This window comes from Rhinopithecus bieti, unplaced genomic scaffold (genome assembly GCF_001698545.2).
Source record: "Rhinopithecus bieti isolate Rb0 unplaced genomic scaffold, ASM169854v2 scaffold_9383, whole genome shotgun sequence".
Classification (NCBI taxonomy): domain Eukaryota; kingdom Metazoa; phylum Chordata; class Mammalia; order Primates; family Cercopithecidae; genus Rhinopithecus; species Rhinopithecus bieti.
In genome coordinates this window covers 2,269,528-2,289,201 of record NW_016806471.1, presented here as the reverse complement: position 1 = coordinate 2,289,201, position 19,674 = coordinate 2,269,528, and the positions used below count along the sequence as shown (strand labels likewise).

Sequence of the window (19,674 nt, the reverse complement as noted above, 5' to 3'; positions counted from 1 at the left end):
GAAGGAATAGTGAATAATAGGGGAAAGGAACCCTAAGCTCTAGGAAGCATATTGTCAAATAGCAGAGTCTAGTTTGACTGAAATGAGACTCATGTCATTATTTTTCAACCCTCATATTTGGCCACATGAGCTGATGTGTTCCTGAAGCACAGTTGCAGTAGAAATTTGGTGACACACGCACATATGTATGGAAAGGCATCAAACGCCAATCTAAGAAGTCTTCATCTAATCAACTTATTAGATGAACGGTTTAGAAAATTAGGAAAGCTTTTTGTTGAATACTGTCCCAGATAAAGGCTTGTTAGGGGCTTGTAACTTCACTCTACACCCCAAAATAACATCAGTGTGTTTTAACAGTAGCCTTTGGAAAGGAGTGTTCTCATCCTTTTTTTATACCCAAACATTAAGCTAACAATTGGTATTTTAGGTCCACTGCATGGTGGTGACAAGGTAGCACCTGGAGAACATATCTATGCAGGCTCTGCCCTTGAGGGTGATGCTGAGAGAGTGCTGTGGCTGCCAAATCTAAATGATTTTTTGCTGTAGAAAGACCAGGTACAAGATTGGTACCAGGGATATTTGTCCTAAGAAGAGAAGATAAAAAAGATCCAAGCACCAAGAAAGGAAGTCAAGTCCAACACCAGAGACAGACTAGCCGACAGGATAGTTCTAAGGACAGACAAAGTCTGTAGATGTTGGCCAGGGTTGTGAGACTGGGGAAACGTAGAAGGGGTTACAAGTTGAAGACCAAGGGCTCTGAAGCAGCAATGGGAGCAGAGGCCATAGTAACTAAAACACATCTAGGCTCCCTTCACCCTTTCTCTTGTTTCCACTTAGACTTAGCCACCTAGCACCTAGCACTTAACTACCTAGCACCTAGCACTTGACCACCTACGTAGCCACCAGGCAGATACACAAGTTTTAGAAGGCAATGGTACAATTCAAAGTATGCTCCATATGGAGAAAATTATTGAGTTTTCCATTGCTACAAAGCTCTGGTTTCTACCACTGAAAATTACCAGCCCTTTTTCACAGAATATTTATGATGCTCAGATAGGATGAAGGTATATATAATAGTTATAATGGAGTTGTAATTATTCTGCAACTATACCTACATATTGATAATCCAAGAATGAACCAACAAATCTCAATTGTTTACCATGTCCCTAACACCACCCTAAGAACTTTGAAGACATTCAAACTATGTTTAATGCAAAATAAGATTTAAATAGCTGGGAGAAACTTATCCAGGTTTAAACTTTAGTGGACTTAGAAGCACTTGGCCCTGGGGACTTTCTGAGAATGAAGAGGTCACACACACACACACACACATATCCTTCCACTTAATCTACAAATATTAGTCAACAAATATTTATTGACTGTCACTATCAAATTCAGTGATGAATATCTTGTTCCCACACTGATAGGTGTAGAGACAGGCAGACATAGAGAATAAGAATTAAATTTTAAAAGCTGCCCTTTGAACACGATGACATATAGTTTTTCATTTTAATCCTATTCTTGAACTGTGCAAATTAATACCCACATTACCAAATAAGCTATTTTTAAACCTTATATGTTGGTATCCAAGAAGATGTGAAAAAGAAAAAATAAATAAACCTTATATGGAAACAAAATAATACATGAGCGGTCACCAAACACTCAAGACAGCAGCTACAATATAAAAAAATGGTCTACATTTTTTCCTACAACTCATATCCACCCAAATGTAAATTGGCTTCATTGATATGTCTAATTGTTCTGGATGTTTTTCACTAAGTGATATGCTAAAGAAAACAATTGAAACCTCAAATACATTTATTAGGAGGTGACTGAGGTCCTTTTTGATCATTTGAAAGTCATAGTTTTTAATCTTATGGTGATGAGTTAGGAAACATGCAAAATAAAATGGATTAATTATGTCCTGTAATTTCTCTAAGGATAAGAAAACTTTGAGATTAAGTACATACAGGACTGTAACTGTTTTGCAAAAATATTTTTTACTCTTATAAAGAATTATAAAAAGCAAGGAAAAGGACCACCTTATCACCGCTGAAGAAGACACAATAAAATGCAACGGTGCCCTACCTTAAAGTAGCTTCAATAGGCAGCTCGAAAGACTGAATCTCAGCCAGGACATTCTCATAGGTTTGATCTGTTTCTTCTTCCAACATCGTTCCACAGGCCCCTGATTTCCCAGCTGCAGACATCAGATATTGAGTGAAAAACTGTTGTAATTTATAAAAATAAATGCCGTTTTCCTTATAATTATTGGAAGGATCCTCTGTTTACCCAAAGGAGCAACAAAAACAAGCTCACTGTCTGACTTCATGCTATCAAAGTCTTTGCTTCCAAGAATGTTGCACAGCTGTTGCTGTCCTGTCTCCACTTGTAACATTTTACTTATTATTAACCTTGACACAGTTCGGAAAGTTCCTGCCTAGTGCCGGCTATATTTATTCACTTGTTTCTCAAAGACAATAACTGTATGTAGGAATTAGAGTCATTACACTATATAAGTTTACTAAATGCATGTGATTTGACAAGGCATATATATTAATATTATTTACGCTAAATACACAACCAAAGCTACATTCCTAGTTGTTACTGCAACTATGTCGTTGACCACAAACCCAAGGAGGTAATTTGCCCAGGAAAAATGAAATGTGTTATGGGATGTGATTTTGAGGTCACTAGGCTAATTCCTTGGTGCCCTGTCTATCTCCTTTGCTTCTCTATTCTGCAGTGTCAATTTCCTCCATTAGCGATGGAGCCATTAGTTCTTTTATCTCTTGTTCAAATACAAATGCTTCTGGAGGCATTTAGATCTTACTCCTTTTCAGTTCCTTATGCCTCACTGTGAATGAGTTTGCTAGATCCCTTCTGCAGAATAGGTTTTGATGGAGAGAAAGAAAGAGAACGAAGATGTCAGCTAGCCTTTAAGAAGGCTAGCTGCCACTGAGAGGAAGAAAGAGTGCATGAACCAGAGGCCCAAAATAGCAAAGGAAAATGTGCCCTACAGACAGCCCCAAGTAGGCCTGAAGAACTAATGGGCATGTATTTCCCATCACCACTTGCACTTGATCTTCTTCAATTCAGTTTAAGCTCAGCTTTCTTGCTTAATACAAGAAAGACAATATTTAAAGGAATGAGTAGTGACATTCTTCCATATGAAGCTTTTTTTTTTTAGTTTTTATCAGACCTTTTTTAAAAGTTCTGACAAAAAATTGAAGTTTGTACTCTTAAAAATGTAGTATTCAAAGCATGCTATAGCTACAATCTATGGCATTTGTCATAGACTGCATCAGTTTGTCACCCCTGCCTGCATCCATACCCTTGCCAGTACCTCACTGTGGGCACACTATTTGTCCCTGTCCCATGACTTTGGGCTCAGCCATGTGACTTCTGCTGGCCAGTGATACATAAGCTAAAATAATAGCATGTGAGTTCTGAGCCTAGGCTTTCTAAAGCCTCTAAGGCATATTTCTGTTTGTCCTCTTGCACCTCTGCCATCACCTAAGAAAAGCATTCCCTGAGAGCTACGTGAAATAGAGTAATCCCCACTGGTCCACAGACCTTCAGGGGAAGGTATATATTTTCATCTAGCTGCAGTAGCCTGAAACAGAACTGCCCATCCAAACCCATGCTTATGAACCAAGCCCCAGCTGAGCCACAGATACAAGAGCAATACTAAATGACTGTTGTTTTCAGCCACAAACTGATGGGTTATAGAGCAATGGCAAACCAATGCAGCATTCTTCACTTCAACCCGACCAATAGCCCCCAACCCTCAGCCCTAGTTTTGTTCCATGGCAGGACAGAACAAATACAGCACGAATATGCCTCAGACCATTTCCCAATAAGATGAGTAAGTCCTTTGAGACTTGACAAAAATAATAATTTTCAATCTAAAAGTTCTTGGTCGGGCATGGTGGCTCACACCTGTAATCCCACCACTTTGGGAATCCGAGGCGGGTAGATCACTTGAGGCCAGGAGTTCGAGACTAGCCTGGCCAACTAAAAATACAAAAAATAGCTGGGCGTGGTGGCACGCGCCTGTAGTCCCAGCTACTTGGGAATCTGAAGCCCAAGAATCGCTTGAGCCTGGGAGGTACAGGTTGCAGTGAGCCAAGATCAAGCCACTGCACTTCAGCCAAAAAAAAGAAGTTCTTTATGTGCAAGGTTTTAAACTTATACCAAATTATAAGATTATATGTGTGCAGAATGTCCATCTGATTCATATTTGTATTCCCCATAATGCTTAAGAGTGTACACCTTGTAGGCCGGGCGTGGTGGCTCACACCTGTAATCCCAGCACTTTGGGAGGCTGAGGCGGGTGGATCACCTGAGGTCAGGAGTTCGCAACAGGCCTGGCCAACATGGTGAAACCCCATCTCTACTAAAAATTAAAAAATTAGCCGGCTGTGGTGGTGGGCACCTGTAATTCCAGCTACTCCGGAGCCTGAGACAGGCGAATCGCTTGAACCTGGGAGGCGGAGGTTGCAGTGAGCCAAGATTGCACCACTGCACTCCTGCCTGGGCGACAAGAGCAAAACTCCATCTCAAAAAAAGAGAGTATACACCTTGTATACAGTTATAGTAGATACTCAAGAAATGCTTAGCCAATGAATGAATGATAGTGAAAGCTACAAGCTGAGTTACCTCTGCCTTGTAAGGAAATGGTGCAAATTATGCAAAAATCTGACAATTCTAGATTGTATTTGTCAGGACCTGAAAATACATAAATACATGATGAGATATCACTCTTAAGAGAGCCATCAGCATCACCATATTACATTGAAGAGAAAAAAATTCATACATAATGCCACATATTCATGAACACATACATCTGTGATGACTGATCCAGTTCTAAATATCACATGGTTTTAAAAATTCATTCTTCTCTCCACACAGCACAAATTTTAATTTTGAAAATTTTCAAACTTATAGAAGAATTACAAGAAGAATATAATGTGAACAAAATATACCCTTCATCTGATTCACCAATTGTTAATATTTTGCCACATTTGCTTTCTCTCTCTCTCTCTCTTTAGTCAAGGAGATTTTACAATGTAGGCATATGCTGTTAATATTGGAGCGAAAATGTATTAATTTAAATAGAATAGGCTGGGCGCGGTGGGTCACGCCTGTAGTCCTAGCACGTTGGGAGGCCGAGGCAGGCGGATCACCTGAGGTCAAGAGTTCGAGACCAGCCTGGCCAGTATGGTGAAACCCCGTCTCTACCAAAAATACAAAAATTAGCTGGGCATTGTGGCACGCGGCTGTAGTCCCAGCTCTTTGGGAGGCTGAGGCAAGAGAACTGCTTAAACCAGGCAGGTGGAGGTTGCAGTGAGCCGAGATCATGCCATTGCACTCCAGCCTGAGTAACAGAGCAAGACTCCATCTCAAAAAAGAAAAAAAGAATAGAATATAGTATAGAAGAATACTATACTCTAAAGTAGTTTAATTAACAAACCGCTATAGCTTTGACTTACTGTCACTGCATGACCCCACTTCTCCTACACAGCACATTCATCCTCTTCCGGTACAGCCAGCTCAGCCTGGAGATTCAAGGTCTTCTGTCCTGGTGGCCCAGTTGCCTCCCTCTGCTCCTCAGCTCTCCCCACCCTCCCTCTACTCCCACCCCACTGTCTTCTGCTCCTCCCAGTCCTGCTAAGTGCAGTTTCTCTCTGCCTCTTAACTTTCTTCTATACTGTTTGAGACAAGGGCAACAACTTCCTGTTTCCACTGACTAAACCAGCATCTTCCTTTTATTCAAAACTTTCCTTGAGTGCCATTTCCTGCCGGAAGTTTGCACAGATTAAATGAACAAGAGAGGCTCTCCTCCCAAAAGTAACAGAGAAAACAACCTCCCCCGTCTCATAGTGCTGACAACAAATTCATCAAATGAGGAAAAGAAAAGGAGGAAGTGGAAAGTTTTGAAACAGCCATATTCCAAGATGTCCATAAAAAAGAATGGGGTGTGTGACTGGAATGTTCCCAGTCTGGACCCTTAACCTCTCCTCCCAGCTGCAGCTCAAACACTTTGACTACTTCCTAGAATTAAGTCTGACCACTGACAAGAGAAGTTTAAGTGACCCTAGGCTAGTGGTTCTCAACTGGGTGATCTTGCGGGTGCCCTGCTGGAGGGAAATGTCTGGTTACATATTTGATTGTCACCATGGGAGGTGGGTGGTGCTACTGACATCTAGTGGGAATGGGCCAGGGATACTGCTAAACAACCTACAATGCACAGCACAAACCCCCACCTGGCCTGCACCACACACACACACACACACACACACACACACACACACACACACGAATTATCCAGCCCGAAATGCCAGTAGTGCCCAGGCTGATCTTTGGGACACACCATCAAGCCATGTGTGAAGTTGATATAGTCCTGTTCCTTAGGGCCCTTTTCTAGGCCTTTTTCTTTTTTCTCTATAACTGAGCCTCTGTCCCATTAGCCTGCTAGGAACCCCTGTCCCTCTAGAACTGGAAATCAACCTTTTATTTAAAGTAAGTTTATTCTGCAAATAAAACGGCATCAGTCGCTCACCTTTCTCACTCCATCACCAAGACTAGACTCTCAGGCTCCTTGCTCCGTACTGGAACCACTAGTGGGAAGCATTGTTTGTTACAAGAAAGGGCTCCCAAGAGAGGGTTCTTGGATCTCACACAAGAAGGAATTTGAGGCGAATCCATAAAGTGAAAGAAAATTTATAAAGCAAATAAAGGAATAAAGAATGACTACTCCATAGGCAGAGCAGTGGCATGGGTGCTCAGCTGCTTATACTTATTGTTGTTTCTTTATTATATGCTAAACAAGGGGTGGATTATTCATGAGATTTCTGGGAAAGGGGTGAGCGATTCCCAGAATTGGCGTTCCTCCCCTTTTTAGACCATATAGAATAACTTCCCGACATTGCCATGGCATTTGTAAATTGTCATGATGCTGGTGCCAGTGTCTTTTAGCATGCTAAAGCATTATAATGAGCAGTGAGGATGACGGAAGTCACTCTCATCACCATCTTGGTTTTGGTGGGATTTGGCTGACTTTTTCACCACAGTCTGTTTTATCCGCAAGGTCTTTGTGACCTGTGTCTTGTGCCAACTTCCTATCTCATCCTGTGACTTAGAATGCCTAACCTCCTGGGAATGCAGCCCAGTAGGTATCAGCCTCATTTAACCCAGACCTTATTCAAGATGGAGTCACTCTGGTTCAAATGCTTCTGATATGTTCGTGTGTTTCATTGGCACAGAAGCCCCCTCTACAATTCACAGTCTCTAGGAAACATATCTGGGAAATTGGGGACAAGGCAGGGGTGCCCCAGAAGGTAGTGAAGTGGAGTTATTGTCTGGCCTTGTTGTCTGAGGTTCGTTGCCTCATGCCAAGGAAATCAAGGACATGGACACATGTGAAGTGAGGTTAAGAGCAGAAGCTTAATAGGCAAAAGAAAGAGAAAGGAGAACAGCTTTCTCTCCTGCGAGAGAGAGGGGCGCCTGAATGGGACTTCCAGCCTGTAGGGAGTGCATCAGATTTTGTAGACAGGCTTGAGGAAGTGATGTCTGATTTGCATAGGGTGCACAGATTGGCTGGACCAGTTGCAACATTTACATAGTGCATGAAGACGCTGGCCACCCCACCCTAAGCTTATTGTGCAAATGGGCTTTCCACTTGGCCTGCCCCATGTTGCCTGCTCCCTATGGCACATGTGGTTGGAAAGGAAAAGGGAAGATGGAGTAGTCATTTTGAACATGCCTAGTCCAGGTGGCCTTTCCCTATTGGCACAGCTGCCAGCATTCACCCATGCAAGCTTCTAGCCTGCCTTTCTATGTCTGCAACTCGATTTTATAGGCTCCTCTTTGTTAGAAAAGAAAATGATTTGGGGGTTGGTTTTCATTAAAAGGAAAAGCTTACGGAGGACTTCCTTACTCTATCTGCCTAAATAATTTCTTCTTAACTCCTATATCAGTAGAAGAAGAAGACCAGATGAGAGTGACTCATCCCTGGTAAATATCACCTGGTGTTTAATCCTTCTCAGAGTCTTGGTGGAGTTGGAGTTTTCCCTCCCATCCCTACCCCACTCCTTCCTGTGCATTTTGAAAGGTCCACAAAAAAAAAAAACAAAAAATAAACACACACACACAAACTCAGCAACCTAGAAATAGAAGTCTATTTAAAAAAAACAAAAACAAAAACAAAACAGGCTGTTATGGTGGCTCACGCCTGTAATCCTAGCACCCTGGAGGCTGAGGCTGGCAGATCACCTGAGGTCAGGATTTCAAGGCCAGCCTGGCCAACATAGTGAAACCCTGTCTCTACTAAAAATACAAAAATTAGCCAGGTGTGGTAGCACATGTCTGTAGTCTCAACTACTCAGGAGGCTGAGGCAAGAGAATCGCTTGAGCCCACGAGGCAGAGGTTGCAGTGAACCAAGATCGCACCACTGCACTTCAGCCTGGATGACAAAGCGAGGCTCTTTAAAACAAACAAACAAACAAAGCAAACACTAATATCTTGTTTGCTGACTAAATGCCAAACATTGACCACCTCCTCTCAGGAAAACAACAATCACTAGCTCCATTCAAAATTGTCCTGGAAATGTAGCCAGTGTAATAAGTCAAGATAGGGCAATAAAAGATGTAAAGATTGGTAAGAAAGAAGAAAAATTGATATTTGCAGAATACATGATTGTATACATAGAAAATCTAGAGAGATCAACAAACAGAATAAATGAGTGAATCTATCAAGCACTGTAGACCAAAAAATGCTCGTCTATATGTTAGTCACAATTTGGAAATGAAATACAAAATCGATACCATATACAAAAGCAGCAAAATACATCAAATATCTAGGAATGTTGTATGCTACTGACTACAATTTGGGGAGCTGATAGGCCATAGCTGAAAGTGCTAACAGAGTCATAAAACATTAAGGAGTGATAAGGTCCAAGATTTCGGAAAGGCAGAATGAGAGTTCCCAAACCCAGTGGAGCCAGAGGTCAGCGTGGAATTGGGGGCCTAGAAGATGAACAAAAATCCAAGAAAATCAGGAGTAACAAAGGCATGGGAACCCCTGAGCCTAGAATGACCTTTAGCTCTTGCAACTTGCTTTTCTGGAATCATTTGGTCTGTGGGGAGATCTTCTGGCTTTAAGGGTCAGAGGTGATGCCACAGATAGCAGCAGCTTTTTATTTGCCACAAGATATCACTTGCCTGTCCCCTCCAACACTCTGCCTTATACAAATCTGATAGTGTAAGCTGAAAGACAGAAATGCTGCCCAGGGTGTACACAGGTATTTCTCACTTCCTTTCCATAATACTCAACATGCGGAATTTTTTTTTTTTTTTTTTTTTTTTTTTTTTTTTTTTTTTTTGAGACGGAGTCTCACTCTGTCGCCCAGGCTGGAGTGCAGTGGTGCCATCTCGGCTCACTGCAACCTCCACCTCCTGGGCTCAAGCCATCCTCCCACCGTAGCCTCCTGAGTAGCTGAAACCACAGGAATATGCCACCATGCCTGGCTAATTTTTGTGTTTTTTGTAGAGGTAGGGTTCCTCCATGTTGCCCAGGCTGGTCTTGAACTCCTGAGTTCAAGCGATCTGCCCACCTCAGCCTACCAAAGTGAGGGATTACAGGTGCCAGCCACCACACGCAGCCAAGTTTAATATTTAAAAAAATACTGTGTGGGCCATAGAATGCATCATAGGCACATTAGTCCTATAGACATGGTTTACATGTAATGCATTCATAGGAGACTGTTACTTATTCATTCAAATAATATTCTTTCAAATAATATCATCATGAATCAGACAACATATCCTGCTTTTAAAATAATCTACAAGCCCTCCACGTTCTGCCTCTCCCTCTGCCCTGGACTGCCCTGACCTCATTTTGTGCTCCTTACCTGTGTCTCATTCCACTCCAGTTGCACTGACCTCAGTGTTCCTCATGCTTTGCCAGGCATGCTCCACCTCAGGGCTTATGCTCCTGCTCTCCCCTCTTTCTGAAATGCTTTCGCCTCTGATACTCACTTGGCTCACTCCTTCAAAAATCACCTTCTCAATGACGGCTTTGCTAAAGATAAAATCCAGCATTTTAACCTTGAGCTGGGCCTCTCTATCCCTACCTCACTCCCTCTGCTTTGCTTCTGTCCCATAGTACTTTCTGTCTTTGGACACAATGTGCACTTCACTTGTTTATTATCTGTCTCTTCTATAAGAATGCAGATTAATGAGCACAGGGAATTTTTTTTCTGTTTTGTTCACTGACATTATCTCCAGTGCCTAGAACTGTGCCTGGAAACAGGAGATAATAAATATTTGTTGGATGGACAGATGGATGGATGGATGGATGGATGGGTGGATGGATGGATGAATAGATAGATTTAAAAAATGAAGAAACACATAGATAAGAAAAGAAAAAAACAGATTTCATACATGAAGGTAAGAGGTGAGTGCTAGAAAAGAAGGGATTGAAAATGCCAGGAAAAGCAACCCAAGCACTCACCAACGCATGAATGCATCAGCAAAATGTGGTATAAACATGCAATAGAATACGATTCAGTCTTAAAAAGAAAGGAAATCCTGTCACATGCTACAACATGGAAGAACCTTGAAGACATTATGCTAAGTGAAATAAGGTAGTCACAAAAAGAAAAATACTGTATCGTTCCACTTACATGAGATATCTAAAATAGCCAAATTCATAGAAACAAAAAGTGGAATGGTGGTTTCCAGGGGTGAGGGTAAGGGGGAGATGGGGAGTCGTTTAATGGACGTAGAGTTTCTGTTTTGCAAGATGAATACGTTCTGGAGATCTGTTGCATGACAATGTGAATATCCTTAACACTACTGGTCTGTACACTGAAAGATGGTTACCATGATTTTTTAAAAACAGAGGGGCTCAGAAGAGAATAAGAGTATCCACAGGAGGGATCACTGGAACTGTGAATTGGAGAGTGGATACCATTTGGATATTCCAGGTGGTGGAAAAACTCATAGCCAAGTCATAAGCAAAGAAGTTGGTGGGAACAGGGACCACTAATGTGGAGAGAGGACATGGCCAGGGAAGTGAAAGTATGGCCAGGGTGGTGAGCATGGGGCTGCTTGCCTGAGACAAGTGTGGAGACAGAGAAGTAAGCAGAGACTTGGGACCTTATTGTTGTTTTGCTGCTATAGAAGCTAACACCATAGCTGGCACAACATAGGTGTTCGGTAAATATTTGTTCAACAATAATCTGGACACAGGAACACAGTGGTATGTAAGTAAAGAACAACCAATAAATATTTAATTATAATGTCACAGAGTTTGTCTTGCAAATGTTATCTAAAATTAAATAGTTAAAAGTTGTTTTCATTATATCAGTAGTAGTATTTCAACATTAGGAAATCTTTCAAGATATTCACTTAAGTTCTAAAACTATAGCATTGTTATTTTCAGCAGACTTATATTAATACAGTTTGTTATTAGAAAGTTAGTTTTTTGTTTTTTTGTTTTGTGTTTTGAGACGGACTTTCATTCTTGTCGCCCAGACTGGAGTGCAGTGGCATGACCTCAGCTCATTACAACCTGGACCTCCTGGGTTCAAGTGATTCCCCTGCCTCAGGCTCTGGAGTAGCTGGAATTATAGGCACCTACCACCACACCCAGCTAATTTTTTTATTTGTAGTAGAGATGGGGTTTCTCCATGTTGGCCAGGCTGGTCTTGAACTCCTGACCTCAGGTGATCTGCCCTCCTCACCTCAGGTGATCCACCCTCCTCAGCCTCCCAAAGTGCTGGGATTACACGCATGAACCACCACGCCCGGCCAGAAAGTTAGTATTTTAAGAAAAATCTATGACATTAAAAAATTGTGATTCTACAGAGCCATTATATGTTTTCTATATCATCTTTTAAAAATTCAGGATATAATATTTCATTACAAAAATGGTTTGATCTTTCAATGGATCTGTGATTTCTCAGTAAACTATATTCCTACTGTTCTTTAAAGAATAAAATTTCTTAGTAATAGGAAAATAGTTGGCTGGGCACAGTGACTCACGCCTATAATCTCAGCACTTTGTGGGGCCAGGCAGAAGGATCACTTGAGGCCAGGAGTTCAAGACTGGCATGGGCAACATGGTTAGACCCCATCTCTACAAAAGACTTTTAAAATAAATTAAAATTAAATTTTTTTAGTTAAAAAATAGTTTTAAAATCTATTCAAAATCTCTGATATGACTTACCCCATTTTTCTGTTCATAAAATCCTAGAGGTCACAGTAGTATTTCTATGAATATTAGAATGTTACTACTGGTCTAATCCACCTGCTCCTTGGAACATGCCATGGTTTTGTACATCTCTAAGCCTTTATACATGTTACTTCCTTTATCTAGAATGCATTTCCCAAACTAGTTTTCCTGTCTCTAACATGGGTATAATAATAGCATCACCTTCCTCAAATGGTGGTTGTGATGATTACATGACTTCTAAGCATTTGTTAGGTAAAGTATTTAGGAGAGGGTTTGACATATGATGAGCAACAATAAGTGTCAGTTATTACTATCATCTTTCAAGACTTTGTTCAAACGCCACTTGTTTTGTAATTTGCTGCTATCTCCCATAAATCTTTTGAACATGTCTTTACTGAAGTTCTTATCCCTTAATATTGTTGTTTTGTTATATATTTATCTACCTTGCTGGGCCATGTGTTATGCAAAGGCAAGGCATGTGCCTCATGCTTCTTCAGATTCAAGGCACCTAGAGGATGTTAGGGACGTAGTGGGCATGTACTGAATGATTGCCGAGTGAATGGAAGACTTAAATAGGAATGATAAAGACACTGATGAATCAAAACAAGTATGAGTAATGTTTACTACTTCATTAAACTGGCGTTTTTCTAATTCGACAAGAAAATTCTAGACTAATTGTTTTAATTAACTATAATTATTCTTTTTCTTTATCTTCATGCAAATCTAGGTGTTTTTTTTAAGAAAAGGCTCAAAATCTCTTCCATCTATAATGTTCGTTTCTCTGTGTTCTGAATAAAAATAATTGCTATAGTAGAAACTTCACCAAATAAATACCTGGTGAACCTTATACCTCTTCAGTTTGTTACCTTAGGGTCTTCTGATTGAATAATTTACAGCTGCTTTTGTTGGTCTTTTCTCAGGCAAAAATCTTAAAATGTTTGCATCCTGCCCAATACAGAATCAGCACAGTGCTAGAGTACTAGAGCTAGATTATGGTGCTACCTAGTGGTCAGTTTTTGGCACATACGTCATTGAAACTGTCTTATGCTCTTGTACGTTTTCATTTTTTTTTATATTGACAATTGTAAAATGTCATTAGAAATCACTAAAGATCGGCCGGGCATGGTGGCTCACGCCTGTAATCCCAGCACTCTGGGAGGCCGAGGTGGGCGGATCACGAGGTTAAGAGATAGAGACCATCCTGGCCAACATGGTGAAACCCCGTCTCTACTGAAAATACAAAACCATCCTGGCGAACACGGTGAAACCCCTTCTCTACTAAAAAAAAATACAAAAAAAAACTAGCCGGGCAAGGTGGCGGGGCGCCCTGTAGTCACACAGATGACTCAGGAGACAGAGGCTGAGAGCCAGGAGAATGGCCATTCCCAAACCGACAGAGACGGAGTTTGCAGTGAGCCGAGATCGTTGGGGGCCACTGCACTCCAGCCTTGGGCGACACAGCGAGACTCTGTCTTCAAAAAACAAAAAAAAAAAAAAGGAAAATACAAAAATTAGCACTGGGCCATGGTGCGACGCGTGCCCCTGTACGTCCCAGCTTCTCCGCGGAGACATGAGGCAGCGCAAGAGAAATCAGGAGAATCGTTTGAACCCGGGAGCTGGAGGTTGCAGTGAGCTGAGATCGCGCCACTGCACTCCAGCCTGGGTGACAAGAGGGAAACTCCGTCTCAAAAAAAAAAAAAAAAAAAAGAAATCACTGAAGATCTTGCTCTCTTCTCTCTAGTATCTTTAGCAACTGTTCTATGCGTCATTTCTCTTCCATTCACCTAGTTTGCATCTCTTCAGCGAATAGAGAATTTAAAGACATACTTGAAGACCTATTATCAAGCCGCCAGATACCCTTTTCTCCCACAGGAAACCGGAACTTTTATAGGCAGAATTCATGACACCAGCTTCTTCGGGCCATGCTACTTACCACACGCCCCCTCTGACTCCAGGCGGGTCTCAAAGGCTGCCCATGACAAAGGCACGCCCCTTTGCACACATTCTTCTAAACAATCGTTCCCTTTTCCCTCTTTTGAAACCAAACAATTCCTTCAAAAACACAGTTTCAGGCATAAAATAGGAAATAGTACTAAACAAACGGAAATATTTTGCTTTAAATACTGAAGCCATTTGTTGACATTAAGAAATAGTTTGCATTCAAAGCCCATAAATGAAAAGAAACATGATTAATCCATCACAAGGGGACTTTATAGATAAGAAATAAGCTCCGGCCTGAACAATTGTCTGAAGTATGAACAACTCTTCTCTGGGAGCTTTTGCTGAGTCATTTTGCAGGAAGTGGGCTGTCCAGGGAGATTTCTACGGGAGGAACAATTGACAATATTTTCATATTAATAACCTCCAGTTGCTTTATTGTTCTCGAAACTTTTGTTAATGAGTATTTTCCTGTTCGGTGAAAAAAACATTAATCAAAAGACAAAGCCTAGTCTGATTTATTTGTATGTGTTTGGGGTTCTTTTCTTCTGTAAGTGATGTTAAATATATTTAAGTAGGAGTTAGCTAATTGCAAACCTAATTGTCTTCATTAACTGAGTATAACCTCAGGAAATATTTTGTTCTGAACTTTATTTTTAAATATATGTGCAATAACAGGTTTTGGAGGGATTGCAAATACAGGCTGATATAGTTTGGATGTTTGTCCCCACCCAAATCTCAGGTGGAAATGTAATCCCCAGCACCCAAATCTCAGGTGGAAATGTAATCCCCAGTGTTCAAGGTGGGGCCTGGTGGAAGGTGTTTGGGTCATGGGGACAGATCTCTCATGGTCTGGTGCTGTTCTCACCATAGTGAGTAATTTCTGATGAGATCTGGTTTTGTAAAAGTGTGTGGCACCTCCTGGACTTGCTCCTGCTCCCACCCTGTGCGATGCCTTCTTCCCCTTCACCTTCTGATTGCAAGTGTCCTGAGGCCTCCCAACAAGCTGAGCAGATGTCCTGCCATGCTGCCATGCTTCCTGTACAGCCTGCAGAACCATGAGCCAATTAAACCTCTTTACTTTATGCATTACCCAGCCTTGGTATTTTATTTTATTTTATTTCATTTCATTTCATTTCATTTTATTTTATTGAGACGGAGTCTCACTCGGCCACCCAGGCTGGAGTGCAGTGGCATGATCTCAGCTCAGTGCAACTCCACCTTTCAGGTTCAGGCAATTCTTGTGCCTCAGACTCCCAAGTAGCTGAAATTACAAGCACCTGCCACCATGCCCAGTAAATTTTTGTATTTTTAGTAGAGAAGGGGTTTCACCCTGTTGACCAGACTGATCTCAAACTCCTGACCTCAAGTGATCTGCCTGTCTTAGCCTCCCAAAGCGTTGGAATTACAGGCATGAGCCACCACACCCAGATTTCAGGTTCCTTCCTTCCTTCTTTCTTTCCTTCTTTCCTTCTTCCTTCCTTCCTTCCTTCCTTCCTTCCTTCCTTCCTTCCTTCCTTCCTTCCTTCCTTCCTCCCTCCCTCCCTCCCTCTCTCTCTCTCTCTCTCTCTCTTTCTTTCTTTTCTTTCAGCACAGTCTTGCACTGTTACCCAGTCTGGAGTGCAGTGAGGCAATCTCGGCTTACTGCAACCTCCGCCTCCCAGGTTCAAACAATTCTCCCTTAGCCTCCCAAGTAGCTGGGATTATAGGCACCCGCTATCATGCCCAGCTAATTTTTGTATTTTTAGTAGAGACAGGGTTTCACCATGTTGGCCAGGCTGGTCTTGAACTCCTGACCTCATGATTTGCCTGCCTCAGCCTCCCAAAGTGCTGGGATTACAGGCATGAGCCACCATGACCAGCCTCAGGTATTTCTTTATAGCAACACAAGAACAGCCTAACAGACAGGCATACCTTGCTTTATTGCACTTCACAAACATTGCAGTTTTTTAAATAAATTAAAGGTTATGGCAACTCTGTGTCAAGCAAGTATATTGGCACATTTTTCCAACATCATGTGCTCACTTAGCATCTCTGCATAACATTTTGGTAAATCTTGCAATATTTCAAACTTTTCATTATTATAATATTTTCTGTGGTTATCTGTAATCCATGATCTTTGATGTTACTATTGTGATTGTTCTGTGGTGTCACAAACTGCATCAAACTTAATCAGTAAATGTTGTGTGTGTTCTGACTGCTCCAACTACTAGTTGAGTTCCCCATCTCGCTTCCTCTCTGTGAGTCTCCTTATTCCCTGAGACACACGATATTGAAATTAGGCCAATTAGTAACCCTACAATGGTCTGCCTCTAAGTGCTCAAGTGAAAGGAAGAGTCACACATCTCTCTTTTTAACTCAAAAGCTAGAAATAATTAAGCTTAGTGAGGAAGGCATGTCAAAAGCCGAGACAGGCTAAAAGCTAAGCCTCTTGTGCCAAACAGCCAAGTTGTGAATGCAAAGGAAAAGTTCCAGGGAATCCATGAGTGATAAAGAAACAACCTTATGGCTACCATGGAAAAAATTTTAGTGGTCTGAACAGAAGATCAAATCAACCATGACATTCCCTTAAAACCAAAGCCTAATCCAAAATAAGGCCCTAACTCTCTTCAATTCTATGAAGGCTGAGAGGGGTGAGCAGAAGAAACGTTAGAAGCTGGTAGAGGTTGGTTCATGAGGTTTAAGGAAAGAAGTTGTCTTCACAGCAGAAAAATGCAAGGTGAAGCAGCAAGTGCTGATGGAGAAGCTGTAGTTAGTAAATAACTTAACCAGAAGATCCAGCTAAGATAATTGATGAAGGCACCTACACTAAACAACAAATTTTCAACATAGATGAAAAATGTTCAACCTTTTATTGAAAGAAGATGCCATCTAGGACTTTCATGGCTACAGCAGTGAGGTCAATACCTGGCTTCAAAGTATCAAAAGATAGCCTGACTCTCTTATTAGGGGCTAATGCAGTTGACGACTTTAAGTTAAAGCAGTGTTCACTGATCATTCCCAAAACCCCACAGTCCTTAAGAATTATGCTAAATCTTCTTTGCCTGTACTCTAGAAATTGACAACAAAGCCTGGATGACAACACATTTGTTCACAGCATGATTTACTGAATATTTCAAATTCACTGTTGAGACCTACTGCTCAGGAAAAAAGATTCCTTTCAAAATATTACTAATCATTGACGATACAACTAGTCACCCAAGAGCTCTGATGGAAATGTACAAGGAGATGAATGTTCTTTTCATGCCTGCTGACACAACATCCATTCTGCAGCCCATAAATCAAGGAATAATTTCTACTTTCAAGTCATTTTATTTAAGAAATACATTTTATAAGGCTGTAGCTAACATAGATAGCAGGTCTTCTAATGAATGTGGGCAAAGTCAGTTGAAAGCATTCTGGCAAGGATTCACCATTCTACATGTCATTAAGATTTGTTTGGAGGAAGTCAAAATATCAACATTAACAGGAATTTGGAGGAAGTTGATTCCAACCCTCATGGATGAGTTGGAGGGGTTCAAGCCTTCAAGAATTCGAGAACTTTGGATTCGAGTTCCCTTCAAGGTAGGGGTAAAGTTTCCATTTCATGGTTTGGAGGAACTAACTGTAGATGTGGTGGAAATAGCAAGAGAACTGGAAGTGCACCCTGAAGATGTGAGTGAACTGCTGCAATCTCATGAGCAAACTTGAACAGATGAGGAGCTGCTTCTTATGAATGAGCAAAGAAAGTAATTTCTTAAGATGGAGTCTACCCCTGGTGAAGATGCTGTGAACATCACTGACATGACAACAAAGGATTTAGAATGTTGCATGAACTTAGTTGATAAAGCAGTAGCAGGGTTTGAGAGGATGAATTCCAATTTTGAAAGACATTCTAATGTGGATAAAATGCTAACAAACAGCATTACTTGCTACAGAGAAAACTTTCATGAAAGGAAGAGTCAATTGATGTGGCAAACTTCATTGTTGTCTTATTTTAAGAAATTGCCATAGCCACCTCAACTTTAGCGAGCACCACCCTGATCAGTCAGCAGCCGTTCACATCAAGGCAAGACCCTTCACCAGCGAAAAGATGATGACTCACTGAAGGCTCAGGTGATCATTAGTACTTTTTAGCAATAAAGTTGTTTATTTTTTTGTGAGACAAGATCTCATCATTTTGTAACCCAGGCTGGAGTGCAATCACAGCTCACTGCAGCCACAACATTGCAGGCTCAGGTGATCCTCCCACCTCCGCTGCCTGAGTAGCTGGGACTACAGGCATGCACCACCACTCCTGGCTCACTTTTTTTTTTTTTTTTTTTTTTTTTTTTGCATTTTTTGTAGAGGCAGGGTTTCACCATGTTGCCCAGGCTGGTCTCAAACTCCTAAGCTCAAGCGACCCACCTGCCTTGGCCTCTCAAAGTGCTAGGATTACAGGCATAAGCCATCGCACCCGGCTCTGCAATGAAGTATTTTTTAATTAAGATATGTACATTGGGTCTTTTTTTTAGACATAATGCTATTGCACTCTTAACAGACCAGAGCATAGTGTAAACATAATTTTTATATGCACTGAGAAACAAAAAAAAATGTGTGTGACTCTTTTAATTGTGATATTAGCTTTGTTGCAGTGGTCTAGAACCAAACCCGCAACGTCTGCAAGGTATACCCGTAATCATTTTGGATTCAAATTCCCTTCAAGACTGGGGCAATGTTTCCACTTTATGCTTTGAAGCCTCTTCTCCCCAACTCCTTTTGAGATTTCTCTCAGTTACTTCTCAGGAAAGGGACAGTGTGGGCTTCTAGAGACCAACTAAAAGATACAAGGGCCCTTCAGAAAACTCTAGCAGGGTCATCGAGGACAGACAGGGTCAGTGTGCTCCCTGGAGACTCCTAAAATGTCCATGCTTTTTGGCCCTGTCCAGAGGTGCTGAGCCTCTCTTTCAGTTTATGAATGAGAACTTGTGACAAGGGACTGAGGCCCCCTGCCTATGAGACTGGGAGAGGTACATTGTCAAATCAGAACATAATGTGATTATGACTTCTGTTCATATAAATAATTATCATGCTTCTTGTCTCATTTAACACAAATACATTACCCACAACCTGCCCCCTCCCCACCTGCCCCCATAGAAGCTGTGATGAGAAAGCCTCATTTCACATCACAATGTAGCTTTCCTTCCGTACCAAGTGATGAACAAAATGGGTCCAGTTATGTGGTCAGGTCTCAGAATCAAGGGAGGCTTCTGTGCAGTGTAGCAGTTAGATTCAAAGACTCTAGAGTCAGACTGCTTGGGTTCAAATCCTACCTCTGCTACTTATTAGTGATGTGACCTTGGGTACTTTTCTGTACCCGGAGTTTTCTTTTCTACATAATAGACAAGCTCCTGTCTCATAAGTTTGTTGGGAGATTAAATTAAGTAATGAAAAGAAGGTCTTCAGAAGAGTGCCAGGAAAGTAATAAACCTTTAGAAGCATTAGTATTATGCCATGGCATAATGAGGAAAGATATT

The 19,674-nt window shown here is 41.4% G+C and overlaps 1 protein-coding gene across 2 annotated transcripts in view; it reads right to left on the bottom strand.

Moving 5' to 3' along the window:
- The window catches only part of EXOC6 (exocyst complex component 6), a 227,528-nt gene extending 221,853 nt beyond the window's left edge, over nt 1-5,675 (bottom strand). The window contains exons 1-2 of one of the 2 annotated variants that reach the window (XM_017876754.1): nt 5,496-5,675; nt 2,089-2,200 (exon numbers count right to left, since the gene is read on the bottom strand). In XM_017876754.1, the coding sequence (XP_017732243.1) occupies nt 2,089-2,200; nt 5,496-5,532 (149 nt within the window). In that variant the 5' untranslated portion in view covers nt 5,533-5,675. Of the gene's footprint in view, nt 1-2,088; nt 2,201-5,495 lie in introns of those variants that run through there. The other variant, XM_017876757.1, reaches the window with a different exon arrangement.
- Between the last annotated feature and the right edge of the window lie 13,999 nt (nt 5,676-19,674).